The sequence below is a fragment of the Clinocottus analis genome, unplaced genomic scaffold, assembly GCF_023055335.1.
Source record: "Clinocottus analis isolate CAN_PGR_092001 unplaced genomic scaffold, fCliAna1.0.p SCAF_13, whole genome shotgun sequence".
Classification (NCBI taxonomy): domain Eukaryota; kingdom Metazoa; phylum Chordata; class Actinopteri; order Perciformes; family Cottidae; genus Clinocottus; species Clinocottus analis.
This window is the reverse complement of record NW_027175854.1, coordinates 18,962,501-18,980,886: the sequence shown is the minus strand read 5'-3', so window position 1 is coordinate 18,980,886 and position 18,386 is coordinate 18,962,501. Positions and strand designations below refer to the sequence as shown.

Here is an 18,386-nt window from a genome sequence, read left to right as displayed (position 1 = left end):
ATGTGTTTGCTTCGCTCTGCAGAGCTGTGAAAACCTCTCCTGCGCTTCCTTCGTCTGCTCCATCCCCGAGGCCGCGAGCAGTCAGGTCAACGTTACCTTCAGGGTGTGGAAGCCCACCTTCATCAAGGTATCCGCTCAATGACGTGTACTGTAAATGTACGGTGAGGTAATCCTCTCAGGTGTCTGGTGGGCAGGACGAACTGAAGGAGCTGTGTCTTGCAGGGCGAGTTCTCCAGCCTGCACATGCTGGTGAACGCCTCGCTGGGGCTCAGAAACACAAACCTCTTCCAGCTGAACAGCAATCACAGGACCAGAAGTGTAAGTCCTGAAGGATTTCATGATGTATTCATTTAGCGCTTGTAATGCCAGCATGTCGGCGTACATCACCCTCTGTATCCGTGGGCCAATCAGGTGAAGATCCAGGTGTCGAAGGAAACCTTAGGAGGAATCCCCATCTGGATCATCATCATCAGCATCCTCATAGGACTGCTGATCTTGGCGCTCGTCATCTTCGCTCTCTGGAAGGTAACAGGGGTCTGCAGAGCAGGTCTGCAAATACATGGTCATGTGGTTGCAAAGCACACGAGACGTGCCGTGACTTTACAGGAGAGAGAACGGTGAGAAGGTCAATGCCACCTTCTTGTCTGCATGTTGAACATGGAGCGTCTCACCAGGAGACTTATAGATGTGTCGACTCTGAACACAGAGAGGAACATCTGCCCGAAAGAAAACTCCATCTGCCACCAGCGCACCCACCGCTCACTAACTCAGGCTTCACTTTATTAAAACCCAACTACATGCTTTCATGAGGGTCGAGTGCTGGTGATGCTCAGACGTCTGTTATGCTGCAAGTTGAATATATAACAATATTTAGATTGATCTCCTCAGCTCTCTGAAAGAAAGGGATAAGCATCTTGTGAACCGTCACGTGTGCAGAGTTTGTAACTGAGCCTTGTGGTCCTGCAGATGGGCTTCTTCAAGAGGAAATCCAGGGACTACTCAAAGGAGGAGATGATGGACTGAGGCGTCCAGCAGCTCGTGTGCTTCCACAGACGGACGGAGGACTCGCATCAGACCCTCGGTGCCGCTTCCTTCTCTGTTTCCTGTCAGGCCTGAACCCCGTTGTGCTGCACATGTGTTCCCTCCTCCTCTTGAGCTCCAGGTTACATTTCAGGAGTGTCCGTCCACAGAGAGCTGCACGGACACTTTAGTCCTGGCGGCTCGTTGGCACTCGCTGTCTTTCTTGTATTTGCAAACACAATTTGCTCCAGATCGGCTTTTTTTCATGTCAGGTCAAGCAGTTGAAGAAGAGGAGCGAGGAAGAAACCGTCACCTCTCAGGCATCTGTTGTCAGAGTAGCATATATCTGTATTACATACAGCGGTTTTACAAACACACAGAAGCTACACAGCTGCAGCTTCAGAGGAAAGTTCTCAGGTTTTCTGTGTGAAGATCAACGTTCTGCAGCAACAAAGTCCAAAAGTCCAAAGACACAATATGTGAGTTTACATGTCGCCGCCGCCTGGCTGATAGCTTTATGAAACACTGTACCTTCTAGCATTTTATAGCATTTTGTTTGGTATTTTTGCTGAGTTCTAACAATATAAATGGCACATTCTTAATCCTAAAATGATGGCTAAAGACACTGACCTGTACACCAGATGTATTTGAAGCAAGCTTTATTTTTTATACATTTAATCTTAGTTAACCAATTAAAAAAACAAACAAAAAACCCTGAAACCCAACTCCAATGTTTGATGTGTGTCGGTCGTCACCGGGGTTACACACTTTGATTGTACTGTAAATATAAGTAGAGGCCCAACAATGTAAAGCTTATAAATGTACATAATTGTGTTTGCTAATTCATGTAATTTAAGAGTTGTTCTCATGAAGCTAGTTGTGTGATCAGTGTCAGAGGAGGTGATGTTGCTCAGGTGCTACAACGATCACATGACATCAGAGCGTTATCGGGCCGTCTCACCGTTTGAAAAGCTGATGCAAATATGTAAATATCGTTATATTTTAATGAGAAAATGAAAGTATAAATATTCTGTACTGAAGATGAGGGTTTGAATCCACTACTTTGGTTTTATTTGGTAGAAAGCGTCGAGGTGAGAAACGACTGCAGCGCGTTTTGGTTTCAACCTTTTTGATTTGCAAAACTTAAAGTGTTAACGTCTCATAATGTAGAAACATAAACGTCACCAGCAGTTTCCATACACGCGCTACATGGAACTTTACACAGTCCCCCCTTCAGGTTTCTGTCTTGTTTTTGTTTCCAGAAGCTGCCACACGATGTGTTAAGATACAGGATGTTGTATTTTGGGGTTTCTGGCTCTCGCTCCCTCTTTGTGATGCAGAACAGCTGAAGGGAGAAGAAGCTTTTTGATATGAACCTCTCCTCAGCGCCTCCACTGTTGACATGAAGCACATGTAATGAGTTGTATGTACAGATTGTGTTACTGTTGTTGCATCAGGCTTATGCACGAGGGCGGAGTCGCGCGTCTCGTCGTCTCGTCCTGCAGCTCTTGACGCCAGAGGATGAAGCTCAGAGGAGCTGCAGCTTCACGCTGCTGTGAAGGCTTCTTGTCATGCACTGGTTTGTCCTACGCGTCCTCATCAGCACAGAAATAAATGAATACAAATAAAAATAAAGACTTTTTACGAGAAAACAAAGTGTTTGATCATCAATTATTCTGCTTTTGTTCTGACAAAAATATAAATATGATTTTGTGTATTCAGTTGAACACTCCAGCCGTACACACATCTCTCAGCACTGATGACCATCCTTACCTGATCATAAGAGTAACCAGTACACATTTTATCTGACTGATTATTACTGTTGAAGAGATCAGTTAGTCAATCAACAGAGAATTCTAATTAATTAACAATTTGAATAACCAATTCATCATTTAAGTCATTCATGAAGGAACATGTAAGTTTTGCAGATTTTTAAATATCCTAATTATTTCCATACATTAACATTCGGGACTTTTACTCCACGATAATAATTATACATTTACACTTACTAAGTTTAAGGGTTTACATAAAACTGAGAACATTTAATATATAACGCAGAAAAATACTATTTATTATCATTACTTTAAACATTTGTTTGCTTTCGTCGAGGGATACTTCATCCTTATTATTATGTTCAATTTATGGAACAAGTTTGGAAAAAAGGTTATTGATGAAATAAAATGTATAGGCTACTGTTTGCTATCTGCTGTAAATCCCACAACAAATTATATAATTAATATATATATATATATATATATATATATATATATATATATATATATATATATATATATATATATATATATATATATATATATATATACATTCAGAGTCAAATCGTCTTATTTTCACCTTCAGTTGAGTAAATGATCCGACAGACTTCATCCATCAGCGGTTTACTATTGAAGATTGTTCTTTGTAATTATTTCATCCTTGGATAGATATTCATAAGAGGAAACAATACATACATACATACATACATACATACATACATACATACATACATACATACATACATACATACATACATACATACAAATAAATAAATAAATAAATAAATAAATAAATAAATAAATAGCCATCCCGTCGGGACCATGTGTGATTTCTGATTCCGTGTCGGAGCGCGCCCCCTGCTGGTCGCCCGCGGCGTTGCGCGATAAGTGACTGTGGGAGGGGAAGCAGAATAAACTGTAAGCTGCTGGCGGATCCATCTTGCTCCAAAAAGAAGCGAGGGTGAAGGATTTTTTTTTCTTTTCAAGTTTAGTGTCTAAAATACTGAATCGTCTCACCGTTGACCGAGGTGGGGAGCCCGAGGAGGGGCTGTGCCGCTGCCTGTAGGATGTCCCGACATGAGGGTGAGTTGATAAACAGGTCCTTTGGGTCGCTGGCTACATTACCTGAGCAGCTAGCTCCTCGGCTAGCTTCATGGGGGGGGCGGCGGCGGTCGGTGTAGCGCTTTTTGCGGCTGGTTTTCAATGCTGCTCTCAGCACACAGATGGTTGCTGTCAGCAGCCATGTCCTACCTCGACCCCTTCGTGTCTTTTTAATTTTAAGGGAACGAGTGTGACTACTCTAAACCTGCTCGCAATGATACGGCAACATTGCGGCGCTTTAGCAGCTAGCTGTTGGTACTGCGTTGGCTAACGTAAGCTAACACAAGGAGCCGTCGCTGTAGCCGCTACTTAACGCTGCTTTTACTGACTCCATGAACCCTCAATAGTTATTGCTCTGTGTCCCGTTATAGCTGTGCTGTGCTCGTTGGTTCATGAGCCCTGAGCTCTGATGTTCTGGTCGCACAAGCTGCTGTTGTTAGCGAATGCACTGTCATCAAGAAGAAAGTGTGAGGCCTCAGACCATGAACCCAATCACTAAGTTAGCTAGCTGACAGGCCACTAGCTCGCTTAAGGGTTAAGTTACTGTATGTTTAACTGTAAACCACATGGGGAGGAGGGCAGCTCCAGCTCTCTCCATTCTCCTCGTAATGCTCGTTGTAGCTGACCAGCCGTCCTGCGGTAATCTCCTCAGAAGTTGCTCCGGTGATAAAACCCTCGGTGGTGCTGGAGTAACTTGCTTTATCTGAGGCCACTTTGTTCCCGTTTACATGTCCCCTTGCGGGCAGGTTAGCCTTGTGAGGTGAGTACTCTGTGCCGTGTGGAAGAAGGCGCAGCTCTTTTCTCTTCCTCCACCGCTCAGGTTTGCCACCGTTTCTGCTTTTGTCAGCCTCTGCAAAACTTGTGCGACCAAAGCTTTAATCTCCATGCACAGGTGGTGTCTGGACGTGGCCAGTTCATGTGTTTATTCAGGCAAGAGTTTGGTTTTAAAATCTCTTTAAGCGTTATATCAGCCTCAACAAAGGACTTTTTCACAATACCTGCACCTTGACAGTCCAAGTTTGCCAAATAAGGTGTCTTTTCCCCACTTCAATGGAAATGTCCGTGAGGCAGGAGTCTGCATATTGTGTGTAATTGTAACTGATGTGTCAGAGAAAATCACTGGTTGTGTCTGCAGAGGAGTGAGCCTTGAATAGTTGTTCACTGTAATCAGGTAGTAAAGTGGACCATTAGATACTATTTGATATGATGAAGACTTGTGAAAAGTAAAAAAGCTATTTGGACGATACAGACATGGCTGAAACTTTGTCTGCTGCCTCGGTCGGTTCCACTTTACCGATTTGGCTCATTTAGATCTCGATAAATATAAAAAGCAACGTGCATGAACATGTGTAGACGGCTCTATAAATATGTAACAAAAGCTGTAATGAAAACAGCGTTGAGATGCCTGCGTTGAGACCTTCATGTGGACTTCTCTGGAATGCCAGAGTTCTTCATCGCTGGCCAACTTGTGGTTGGTGCCACTCCAAATCACATGCTCATGTCAGGGAGGCCTGCAGATAGAGATTGCTTTATCACTCTCTGTCTTGCAGAAGCCGTTATCAGGAATGTGTAACTTTATTGTGTTTGATTTTGCGATCCTCTTTTCTCTTTTGCAGGTGTGAGCTGTGATGCGTGTTTAAAAGGGAACTTTAGAGGAAGACGGTTCAAGTGTTTAATTTGCTACGACTACGACCTGTGTGCCTCGTGCTACGAGAGCGGAGCCACCACGACGAGACACACCACAGAGCACCCCATGCAGTGTATACTAACCAGGGTCGACTACGGTGAGCCTCACAGCCCAGACACCATCATCATGCCATGATTACCATGTTTTTTAAATACGAACAATTAAATAAGACTGGCGTGATGATTAATGTAATTTATTTTTGCCTAATTATTGTTGTTTGATTATGATGTTAATTAACTCGCAGTAACATTTGCTTTATCTTATTTTGCAGACTTGTATTATGGAGGAGACACTTTTTCAGTAGAGCAACCCCAGTCGTTCACATGTCCATACTGCGGCAAGATGGGCTACACCGAGACGTCCCTGCAGGAGCACGTCACCTCAGAGCATGCAGAGACGTCCACAGAGGTGGTGAGTACGACGCGTCAGACTCACCTTCACCAGTATGTGGATTCAAGTGTAAAGATACTGTGCGTGCATTCATATCAATGTAAAAATAGATGCAAGACAATTTCTCTGTCACCATAAATCTATTTATATGGGTAAGAAACCCACATTACTCAAAAGATCAAACTTAAAACAGAATAACATAATAAAGTTAAAGATCGAACAGGTTTGTCCCAGTTGAAGGACATGACGCCGGTCCAACAAGTAGTAGTGAGCGATCATGCACGTGGTTCTCAAGTGGTCTGGCTGCAGGAACATGTTCAACTCTTCAGTCTGATTTAATGGAACGATGCTGCAGTTTGAGACAGAACCGAATATCACAGAATGCATGAAGAACAGACGAACACATGCACAAACATGAATAAAAAGTTTAGAATAAAACAAACTATCAGTGACGTTCATGCGTTCAGGGATCACTGAACAAGTTTGCAAATTCTAAACTGTAATTTTATGTTTTCATCGTAACTAAACACGGTCTCAATGTTACCGTGTTTGATTGTGTAGACGACTCCGGCTGTCTGCGTTACTGATGCGTCCTCTTTCCTACCTCATGTTGGACATCAGACGTTTGATTTTCTGCTCTTATCGGTTGCTGTTGAGGGAACATTCATGGATTTTATAACGTGGAGTCCACTGCTGAGTAAACTCAACTGAAGTCAAGACGGAGGGTCAGACGGCTTCTGGCAGGGCTGACACCGACCCTTCCTTCCTTTCCTCCTTCCTTCCTTTCCTCCTTCCTTCCTTCCTTCCTTCCTTCCTTCCTTCCTTCCTTCCTTCCTTCCTTTCTTTTTTTCTTTCTTTTTTCTTTCTTTCTTTCTTTCTTTCTTTCTTTCTTTCTTTCTTTCTTTCTTTCTTTCCTTCCTTCCTTCCTTCCTTCCTTTCTTTCCTTCTTTCCTTCCTTCCTTCCTTCCTTCCTTCCTTCGTTTCTTTCTTTCTTTCTTTCTTTCTTTCTTTCTTTCTTTCTTCCTTCCTTCCTTCCTTCCTTTCTTTCGTTCTTTTTTTCTTTCTTTCTTCCTTACTTTCCTTCCTTCCTTCTTACCTTCCTTCCTTCCTTCCTGGCTGTGTGTGTGTGTGTGTGTGTGTGTGTGTGTGTGTGTGTGTGTGTGGGGGGGGGGGCTTGTAGTTCACAGGTTTAACAGACATAAAACTATTTGAGCTCCAGTTTCCTGTAACAAGTGAACCAAGTTGCTGTGTGTTATTGTGTAGTATTGTGTGTTATTGTGTAGTATTGTGTGTTATTGTGTAAACGTGAGGGCTTCGTTAAATATGGCGGCCGTTATTCTATTCTCTTATTGTCCAGGAAAACTACAATTACTCCATCATCATCATTATCCTTGGTGTGTGTGTGTGTGTGTGTGTGTGTGTGTGTGTGTGTGTGTGTGTGGTGATCGACTCAAAACAAAGTACAGTCTTCATGTTCATCATGATGAAGAAACAATGAGATTCATTCATGTATTTAAAATAGTTTTGAGGCAACAATGGAGCTTTGGCTCAGAGTATATATTCATTCAGGGACAATAGTGGGAGTACAGAACAATGCTTCTTTATATTGTTTTTCATAGAGAAAACAACAGAAAAGGAGGAAAGGTTTCTGTAACCTGTTGCTGGGTGTCATCTGCTGCGGTTTCACATTAATAACTGTACGCACAATATCTGATGCAAACAAGAGACTAGTATGTTTGTAGTATGTTTGTAGTAATTCCCTTAAAGGTTGTATGTGTGCCGCCGCTTCACCTTTTCTTTTCAGTGTTATTAATAATCAATCCACCCATTATTTCCTCAATTCATTGTTTTATGTGTAAAATGTTAGAAAACAATGGAAGTTGTTGTACTTCACAGCTCAGGGCAGATTGCATCTTTTTATTTGATCACCAGCGGTCATCATTGTATTGATGATATTGATGAAGTAATCAGTCAATTGTTCGTGGAAGCTTCGGTTCATTGATTCACGTCTTGCTGTCCAGAGATTGTCGTCACCGTTTAACCAGTTTATTGATGCGACATGAAAGAGACAAGTGGATGTAGATCTTCACGGCATCGATGAGCATGTTCACGTTGTCCTGAGAACAATGTGAGTCCAGTCTGATGGTTTCATGGAAACATCCCTGAAACATACAAGTGCTTCAGTAAATATGAGCAACAGCTGATCTCAGATGTGTCACGACGCCGCGTCATATTGACGTTTGAACGGAGTGAAACTGTAAAGTAAACATGTGCCAACATTGCTCAGTACTTGTATAGAATATTGTTTCTTTGAGGGTTTTCACAGAGCGACGTTTCCTTCATGAAGAGAGCGTTCATCTTGTTTCAGATCTGTCCCATATGTGCTGCCTTGCCAGGAGGGGATCCCAACCACGTCACCGATGACTTCACAGCTCACCTCACACTTGAACACAGAGCGCCCAGAGATTTAATATCCTTTCTGCATCTCCCCGCTCGTGTTGACAGACAGAGAGTTTCTATTTCCTGTTAAACCGCAGACGCCACCGTTCGTGTCGTTTCCCTTAACGGTCCGTTCACGACGAGTCCAGCAGCGTGCGGCACGTGCGCAGGATGTTCCACCCCGGACGAGGCCTGGGCGGCCCCAGAGCCCGGAGGACAAACATGCACTTTACTAGCGGCTCCACGGGGGGGCTCTCGTCCTCCTCGTCACAGAGCTCCACCTACACCCCCAGCAACAGGGAGGCCATGGACCCCATTGCAGGTGAGCACCAGCAGCGTCATCAATGAGACACCACACTCCAGTAATGAAAGCTGTTCTGCAGATTATTCTCTCACAAACAGGATCACTTGGATCCTTCACTCATACAGAAACCTGCAAAAAAAACTGCAATGTTGACCGGCAACCTCTGGCAAGTTGAGAAGGCCAAGACTTAAGCAAAGAGTGAAGAACAGTCTGACATGTACACATGGAGGAAGGATGGAAAATAGTCTCTATCATCGATCTTTCTCACCCAACCAAGTGTAACTTCTACAAGTACTACATGGATTACTATCTGGGACGTATTTAACTGTTTCCCTGAAGGACAAACATCTCTCTTCTGTTGATTCAAGCGGTATTTATTCACTCAAACTGCCGTTTCAGGATGTGCATCTATACTTTACTGTCCTCCTGACGATGCACCAGCAGACAGAACCGTTATCCTGTTAGACGTGTTTGTCTCCTGGATCCAGAGTATAAAGTATTATTAAAGAATGTATAAAGTCTGTGTTGCAATGACACTTTTCTCTCCCTGAACATTTAAAAGCAGTGATTGTGTCATCAGTCTGTTTAAATTTAGTATTAGTGGATTTTTTTTGAATGTTCACACAGAATGAAGAAAAGATATCAACCGTTCTCATAATAGTCACTTTTCTCTGTCGTTCATTCGTTACCTTCTGAAATCATGATTATTTAGAAACGGCAAACCGATCTGTTGTTGTTGTCGTCGTCTCCTGCAGAGTTGTTGTCTCAGCTGTCGGGCGTGCGGCGTGCGGCCGGCGGTCAGATAAACTCCTCGGGGCCTTCGGCCTCGCAGCTGCAGCAGCTGCAGATGCAGCTGCAGCTGGAGCGGCAGCAGGCGCAGGCGGCGCGGCAGCAGGTGGAGACGGGCCGCCACGCGACACGGCGCAGCAACAACCAGGGCAACTCTGGCAACGCCATCCCTCCACCCAACACAGCAACTGCCAACACCGCCGCCGTGGGTGAAAACAATCCCTCGTCCTCGTCCCACAGCTCCCAGTTCCTATTAGCACGGTGAGGCCTGAATGGTGAATGTAGTTCCTGCAGGTAGAAGCAATGCATCCTAAAACTCAGGGATCGGTTCACCAGAGGGAAGAAGAGCGCAAGTCTCACTTCTCTAGATCCAACTGCATGTTTGATTATCTGGTCTACAATATAAACCTTCAGAGTATGAAGCAGTTGAAATCTTCATGGACAGAAAACGCTGTTTCTTGTAATTGAGCGTCTTTCTGTTGGATCCAGAAGTGTCTCTCGTTCCCACATCTGTGCTTTCCTCTGTATCCAGAGGATGAACTGTCCTCTGCATCCAGAGGATGAACTGTCCTCTGCATCCAGAGGATGAACTGTCCTCTGCATCCAGAGGATGAACTGTCCTCTGCATCCAGAGGATGAACTGTCCTCTGCATCCAGAGGATGAACTGTCCTCTGCATCCAGAGGATGAACTGTCCTCTGCATCCAGAGGATGAACTGTCCTCTGCATCCAGAGGATGAACTGTCCTCTGTCCTCTGCATCCAGAGGATGAACTGTCCTCTGCATCTGGATGCTTGATCATGTAACTGAAGCAGCGTTTCCTCTGACTGCATTTCAATCCCTCTCCTCGTCGTTCCCCTCCAGGTTGAATGAACCTAAGATGTCCGAGGCGGAGCGTCAGTTTCTAGAAGGCGAGCGCGCCGACCGCAGCCTGTTCGTCCAGGAGCTGCTTCTGTCCACGCTCATGCACGAGGAGAGCTCTTCCTCCGACGAGGAGGAGCGCCGAGACTTCGCCGACTTCGGGGCCATGGGCTGCGTGGATATCATGCCTTTAGACGTGGCGCTGGAGAACCTCCAGCTCCGAGAGCGCAGCTTCACGAGGAAGGAGCCGCCGCCGCCGCCTCTTTGATGTCCGAGCATCACGCAGACTGTGTCCTCTCTGCTGCAGCTGTCAGTGACGGGCAGACGGCCCAGCAGGCCTCCCGGCCTCACCCTCCTCACCCTCCTCACCCTCCTCCCTCACCCCCCCCCCCCCCTCCCCCCGTGTTTTTCTGAGTTAGTTTCTGGTGTAATTTCCGGCCGCCACCATTTTTGTTACATTGTAAACAAAAATAAACGAGAGCAAGTGGGATAAATGTGCGATTGCGCAATAGCAGCTGAGTGAGCGAGAGCAGAGAAATCTATAAATATCTATAAATATATAAAATATATATGAAGTTGATAATCAATCCACATAACATTTCTTTTCTTTATCAGGTAAATGTTACAGGCGCTGTGGCAAACGGCTCGTATGAATACTCCACCTTTAAAGAGGGCGTGGCCTCTGATGAAGCTGCTGTGTGTGTTTGACTATTAATTAATAAAAAGTGCTTGGATGGGTTACCATAACTACTGCATGCAGTTATTTGCAGCGTGCATGACTTTTAATGACCCTGTCATTAAAACTTAAAGAGAAATATTCATCCCGAAGCTTTCAACTGTTTAAACGCTTCAAACAAAGTTCAGTCGATGAGAAAAGAGGAATCCTCCTCAGAATGGGGTCCGGATGGGTTCCTCTCCTGAAGCTGCAGAGCCTCCTCTCCTCTGTCTCTCTGGTGAGAAGCTTCAGCTTTAGATGAACGTCTCTGGGTTCTGGTGGTCCGGCCCGCTGGGCCTCCAGCTGGAGGCGCTGGTGGAGCTGCAGACGTCTCTGCAGCTCAGTTGCTTTCCTCGAGGAGACGCTCTTGTTTCTGCCGGCTCAGCACTTTCTATTTCCTCCTGTCTGTGTTCTCCTGAGCTGTGATGCTTCACTCTGCAACACACTGACGTGAATATTCAGTCTGTGCGTTAACTTTCATCCTGGAGCCCAGACATGAAGGACAGTTTTTTTAATGTAAATTTAGAATACAATAAATATAAAGTGCGCTCAGCTTTTGATGAAACCGAGAAGCGTCACACGTCTGCAGCTTGTTGTGATTCAGATGTTTGTCTCCATGAATCTTCAGCCTTCAGGAACGATGAGGACGCATATTTACACGCTTAACATGTGCCTTCGTCCCTGTATTTAACGTTTACATGAACGTTTAACAAACCGCTATAACACACGGTAGAGTAGATGTGTTCCTGTAGTGAATCCACTACACGCTGGACACGGTCATGTGGTATACACATGCAAAACTAAAAATATATTCCTTCATTGCAGAATTCATGTTTGACAAATATTGCACATTAAAAAACAATGAGATCTCTCTACAGCTATAATATAGTGTGTTATAGATGATTTATTGAATGTGTAATTACTGATTATAAATGCTTAAGTGTGTGGAGAGTTAAAGTGAAGATAAACTGTACATATAAAATATGATGTGAACGCAGACAATAAGTCAAACAATTCAATAACACGATGAACCGAGAAGAGTGAGTCAATGACACATGTTTATAATATATATATATTTATTTATTTATATATATGTGTGTGTATATATATATATATATATATATATATATATATATATATATATATATATATATATATGTATAAATGTATAAATTAAAATGTATAATCTGTTCCTCCTGCAGCACACTGAGCGTCAGTGAGACCTCGTGACAGTCTGAGCTCCTCGGCACCAACACACACACACACACACACTCACACACACACAGCTGCACCTTTAGACTGTTAGTGTGTTAACTGAGACAATATAACACCACAAACACCACTGTTCTGGTGTGTGCGTGTGTGTGTGTGTGTGTGTGTGTGTGTGTGCGTGTGTGTGTGTGTGTGCGTGTGTGTGTGTGTGTGTATGTGTGCGTGTGTGTGTGTATGTGTGCGTGTGTGCGTGCGTGTGTGTGTGTGTGGTCTTGGCAGCTGTCCTGGTCACTCCTCAGTAGTTATTGTTAGAAACTAATGGCGGCCCTGAGATATCTTTCACAACTCGTGCTGCTCCAGTAAACACACACACGGTTCTCTTTACACAATACAGGAAGGATTATGGATTTAATCTCCATTTTGATCCAGAAAGAGTCGTAAATTACAAGATAAATAATTTTTTGGGCCTCAAACAGTTTCTGAGGAAGTTTAGAGCCACAGAGACGAGGAGCTTTGTTCTGATGCACCAGCTTTATCTCTATTCGTGTTGTGTAGATGTGTAGAGAAGCACCACAGAGAACACAACTTTAAACCACTGTAAGCTAAGCTAGCTGGCTGTAAGCTAAGCTAGCAGCTTCATATTGGTTGTTCAGAGAGAGTTGCATGATGTTCTTCAGCAGGAAGGTGTTGAGCGACAGCGTCTTGTAAGACATACCACCTTTATTAAATGCACAGTATCACAAGAACATTTCCATTACGTGTGGATAAGCTACTCACATGATGCACAAAGCATTGAATTGATTGAACTGGCTGATTAAAGCAGGATTAAATCTGCCAGGAGAGCACTCACACACACACACACACACACACACACACACACACACACACACGTGTGTGCAAACGCACACACATCTTCTCTGAGACGTTCGCCACACACAGACTCTCTTTGTATTCACACAATAAGTAAAAGTTGTTTTCTGCACAGGAATGAAAACTGTAATCTTTTTTTCATTACCATATATTTACAAAAGTCCCCCCTCAAGATAGATTACATTCAAAAAAGGTCCCGACCCTTCTTCTAGATTACATTCAAAATAATATACTATTCATGATGCAAAGTCACAGTTAATCATCTGAAAGGATCCAAAGAGGCTACGGCCAGTCAGAGCGGGGGGGGGGGGGGGGGGGGGACGCGACCTTTGACCCCTCGCCGTCGGCCCGTCTGCTGGGACGCCGGTCCAGGAGATCCGGATGTTTCCTCAGATCCAGAGTCTGTGCTCCCCTTCACAGTGGAGAGGAAAGCTGCTTTTTTCTTCAGAGAAAACACGTCGTTCAGATAAAGTCCTCTGCAGGTGAAAAGTTGCCCCAAAAGGATGTTTTCCTCTGTGGTGCCACGAACGAGCACAAAGAAAAGATACGACGTAGCACAAAGAAAACCGTATTTACATGGAGTATGTAATGCCATAACACCTTGTCTCCACTAGATGTCACACATGAGACCCGCAACAGATTATACTATTAAACATAGCCGACTATTGATATCGACAAATATCAGAACTGTACAGGATGGACAGCAGTTTATGTACAGCAGACACGCGACTGTCATACACAACGGACACGCGCTGGAACGACAGGGAGGCGCAATCTTCTTCATGGTCTTCATCTTCTCCACGGTCCTCAGAGTCCGGACGCAGCGAGCTGAGCTGTCTCTGTGGTTTAGTGCAGTCCAGGCGCAGAGCAGCTCGGTTGTGCGCGAGGAGGTGAAGTGACGCTGCGGAGTGAACGCGACGTCTCACACGGAGTCTTCCTCCAGGTGGACGCGTGGCGGCATGATGAAGGAGTGACGTCTGCTTCAGGTTCATACAGGATGCAGACACCTGCTGTAAGACTTCAGCCTCTTGTCTTGTTTGAAATCTGCAAACCAGTTGAAGATCCTCTGGGGAACAAGCAGCTCCGTGTGTTCAGCTCACGGGGAGCAGCGCACCCGTGAGACTCTTTGAGGGCCCTTCATTAATGCTTCTGTTGTGGCCTCTCAGCCCACTATGGAGAGCTGAAGATTACATCTGCAGACTCTTGCAATGCAAACAAAAGACAAACACGTTGCAAATATGTACAAAAAAACTGCAGAAAAACAAATAAATCTGCAAATCAGTGCACAGAAAAGCGATCCGAATGCCCGACGCCCCTGAACCAGAGAGGCTGAAGCTCTTCCTCTCCTCCTGCAGCCGAGCGACGAACAGAAAGCTGCTGATGCAGATCACAGCACGCGAACAGAACCGAGCCACCGGACCTCACAGGTCCCTGAACATGAAACCAAACTGTGCTCTTCTTCTTCTTCTTCTTCTTCTTCTTCTTCTTCTTCTTCTTCTTCTTCTTCTTCTTCTTCTTCTTCTTCTTCTTCTAGCTCTTTAGTCCTCGCTCTGTGCTTTACAGAAAGCTGGTGAAACGCAGCAGAGCGCCGCGTTTAAATCACCACTCTGTAAATATAGATGACGGCGTGGAGATATTTACATAAATATGACAAACGGGGATGGAAATATTACAAATAATGCTGTTGAATGCTGTTTGCCCTTTTGTTTGACAACCTCAGTTAATTTTACACGAGGAAATCCCTCATGGACCCGAGTCGGTTATTTATACAGTATGTATATATAAATATATATATTTACATATATATATATATATATATATATATATATGTATATATACATATATATATATATATATATATGTATATACATATATATATATATATATATATATATATATATATATATATATATATATATATATATATATATATATATATATATATATATAACTGACTCAGGCATCGATGAGAATAGCACGAATATGGAAGCGTGGTATGAAAACAATCAACATTTATAAATTCCACAAATATTAAAATAGCTTATGAAATATGAAATAAAAAGCTCCAGCTGTAACTTGGCAGGTGTTTGTTGATCCTCCTGCAGGATGAAGATAAACTTCCTCCAGAGCATCTCGTCCTCCACGGAGACGTTATGAACCTGCAGCCTCCATCGTTTCCTTCACGAGCCGTTGGGTTTGGGTGACAACATGCTTCTGTCTGCACACGAGTGAAGAAACAAACGGCTGAAGGAACAGAAACCACTGAAAGTTTAAGGCTTTCCTGGATGTGATGAGGACGACAGCTTCACCGCCCGGCTGCTGCACACAGACACGCACAGCCGCACAACCTCCCCTCTCCGTCCCGCAATGTGCAAACAGACACACAACCACTCACCCACGTACGAAGCCCCAGCTCTCTCTCTCTCACACACACACACACACACACACACACACACACACACACACACACACACACACACACACACACACACACACACACACACACACACGCGCGCGTGGCGTGCATCAGCCCAGTATGTCCAGGTACACGGGCGAGGCCTTGGCCAGGCTCTGCAGCATGCTGTGGATCTCCTTGATGCTCAGCCTCATGTAGGGCTCCCGCTGCCAGCAGCCCAGCATCAGGTCGTAAACCTCTTTGGGGCAGCAGCGCGGCCGCTGCAGCACGCGGCCCTGCGTGATGCACTCGATCACCTGCAGGACAGCAGCACCACGAGTCAGAGGTCAGAGGTCATGAGCAGGTCAAAGTGACTCAGAGGTCATGAAGAGGTCAAAGTGTCTCAGAGGTCATGAAGAGGTCAAAGTGACTTAGAGGTCAGAGGTCATGAGCGGGTCAAAGTGTCTCATAGGTCAGAGGTCATGAAGAGGTCAAAGTGTCTCAGAGGTCAAAGGTCATGAGCAGGTCAAAGTGACTCAGAGGTCATGAAGAGGTCAAAGTGACTCAGAGGTCATGAAGAGGTCAAAGTGTCTCAGAGGTCATGAAGAGGTCAAAGTGACTTAGAGGTCAGAGGTCATGAGCAGGTCAAAGTGTCTCATAGGTCAGAGGTCATGAAGAGGTCAAAGTGTCTCAGAGGTCAAAGGTCATGAGCAGGTCAAAGTGACTCAGAGGTCATGAAGAGGTCAAAGTGTCTCAGAGGTCAGAGGTCATGAAGAGGTCAAAGTGACTCAGAGATCAAAGTGACTCAGAGGTCATGAAGAGGTCAAAGTGTCTCAGAGGTCAAAGTGACTCAGAGGTCATGAGCAGGTCAAAGTGACTCAGAGGTCATGAAGAGGTCAAAGTGTCTCAGAGGTCAGAGATCATGAAGAGGTCAAAGTGACTCAGAGGTCAGAGGTCATGAGCAGGTCAAAGTGACTCAGAGGTCAGAGGTCATGAGCAGGTCAAAGTGTCTCAGAGGTCAGAGGTCGTGAGCAGGTCAAAGCGTCTCTGACCTCGTTGTTGGACAGCTGGTACCACGGCTGCTTGCCGTAGGTGAAGATCTCCCACAGCACCACCCCGAGGCTCCACACGTCGCTCTCCGTGGTGAAGCGGCGGTACATGATGCTCTCTGGAGGCATCCAGCGGATCGGCAGCATCGTGTGACCGCCCACCTGCAGGGAGAGAGAGACCAGCACCGTGAGCCGGATCAGAGCCACCGGGAGGATGGTTCTGGTGGAGGAGAGCAGCAGACGGTCCTCCACTCTGACCCAGACGTCATGAGAAGCTGCTGAAGGTCAACGTGGTCGACGCTGAAGAAGCCAGAGGATCGATCACCAGAGACCAGAGACCTCACAGTCTGAAGCCTCTGTGAAGCCTCTGGTCTTCATCCTCCTCTCAGCCTCTGGTCTTCATCCTCCTCTCAGCCTCTGGTCTTCATCCTCCTCTCAGCCTCTGGTCTTCATCTTCCTCTCAGCCTCTGGTCTTCATCCTCTTCTCAGCCTCTGGTCTTCATCCTCCTCTCAGCCTCTGGTCTTCATCCTCTTCTCAGCCTCTGGTCTTCATCTTCCTCTCAGCCTCTGGTCTTCATCCTCCTCTCAGCCTCTGGTCTTCATCTTCCTCTCAGCCTCTGGTCTTCATCCTCTTCTCAGCCTCTGGTCTTCATCTTCCTCTCAGCCTCTGGTCTTCATCCTCCTCTCAGCCTCTGGTCTTCATCCTCCTCTCAGCCTCTAGTCTTCATCCTCCTCTCAGCCTCTGGTCTTCATCTTCCTCTCAGCCTCTGGTCTTCATCCTCCTCTCAGCCTCCTCTCAGCCTCTGGTCTTCATCTTCCTCTCAGCCTCTGGTCTTCATCCTCCTCTCAGCCTCTGGTCTTCATCTTCCTCTCAGCCTCTGGTCTTCATCCTCCTCTCAGCCTCTGGTCTTCATCCTCCTCTCAGCCTCTGGTCTTCATCTTCCTCTCAGCCTCTGGTCTTCATCCTCCTCTCAGCCTCTGGTCTTCATCCTCCTCTCAGCCTCTGGTCGTCATCTTCCTCTCAGCCTCTGGTCTTCATCCTCCTCTCAGCCTCTGGTCTTCATCCTCCTCTCAGCCTCTGGTCTTCATCCTCCTCTCAGCCTCTGGTCTTCATCTTCCTCTCAGCCTCTGGTCTTCATCTTCCTCTCAGCCTCTGGTCCTCATCTTCCTCTCCACCTCTGGTCTTCATCTTCCTCTCAGCCTCTGGTCTTCATCCTCCCTGGATTACATTTCATATGAATAACATAAATCTTCCTTTATAATGAACTTAACTTGTGTTTTGAATGTTTGCATTGATCATCTCGTTGAGGAAGTTATTAAAAGCTTTTCTAAGTGGCAGAACAACTAAATTATACAAAAGATTCATGAGAGCTTTCCAGGGAAAGTGATTATTATAATTTCATAAGTTCCCACTGTGGCAGCTGAAGTCCAGATGGTTTATAGTCATCGATGTGTTAAAAAGATGTTCAATTCCTCCTGAAAACATGAAGCGTTTCCAGTTTCTGGCCCTGAAGCTGTTGTTGGTGAAGGATCACTAGCGATGATGAAAACATCATGAACAGTGAACAGCTCCTCCGGTCCGGCTTCATGCTGCTGCAGAACTTCCCTTTCAGCCTGTCTTGTATTTTAATGTTCAACAGCATCCATCAAGCATCCAGTTCAACACCGTCACCTCCACGGAGCGGCTCCAGCTCGCTGTACCTAATAAACTGGACACTCAGTGTATTTTTTTTCTTCTCATTTTCAGCAATTAAATTGAGCCACTCTGGCGTTCCTGCAACAC

The 18,386-nt window shown here is 45.3% G+C and overlaps 3 protein-coding genes across 7 annotated transcripts in view; 2 read left to right on the top strand and 1 right to left on the bottom strand.

Annotated features, from left to right (window-relative positions):
• Positions 1 to 2,662, top strand: part of itga1 (integrin, alpha 1) — a 39,549-nt gene extending 36,887 nt beyond the window's left edge. For all 5 annotated transcript variants that reach the window (XM_068574009.1, XM_068574008.1, XM_068574011.1 and 2 more), the window contains 4 exons: positions 23 to 127; positions 223 to 318; positions 412 to 525; positions 967 to 2,662. In XM_068574009.1, coding sequence (XP_068430110.1) covers positions 23 to 127; positions 223 to 318; positions 412 to 525; positions 967 to 1,023 — 372 coding nt within the window. In that variant the 3' untranslated portion in view covers positions 1,024 to 2,662. The remainder of the gene's footprint in view (positions 1 to 22; positions 128 to 222; positions 319 to 411; positions 526 to 966) is intronic.
• A 1,028-nt stretch (positions 2,663 to 3,690) lies between these two features.
• kcmf1 (potassium channel modulatory factor 1) lies at positions 3,691 to 11,109 on the top strand. The gene is made up of 7 exons (XM_068574309.1): positions 3,691 to 3,875; positions 5,510 to 5,677; positions 5,852 to 5,991; positions 8,339 to 8,440; positions 8,548 to 8,731; positions 9,469 to 9,763; positions 10,366 to 11,109. Exons 1-7 carry the CDS (start codon positions 3,860 to 3,862, stop codon positions 10,628 to 10,630), a joined length of 1,170 nt encoding a protein of 389 aa, XP_068430410.1. The 5' UTR covers positions 3,691 to 3,859; the 3' UTR covers positions 10,631 to 11,109.
• A 4,459-nt stretch (positions 11,110 to 15,568) lies between these two features.
• ntrk2b (neurotrophic tyrosine kinase, receptor, type 2b) overlaps positions 15,569 to 18,386 on the bottom strand; it is a 13,335-nt gene continuing 10,517 nt past the window's right edge. The window contains exons 17-18 of the mRNA XM_068574006.1: positions 16,607 to 16,765; positions 15,569 to 15,871 (exon numbers count right to left, since the gene is read on the bottom strand). Coding sequence (XP_068430107.1) covers positions 15,686 to 15,871; positions 16,607 to 16,765 — 345 coding nt within the window. The 3' untranslated portion in view covers positions 15,569 to 15,685. The remainder of the gene's footprint in view (positions 15,872 to 16,606; positions 16,766 to 18,386) is intronic.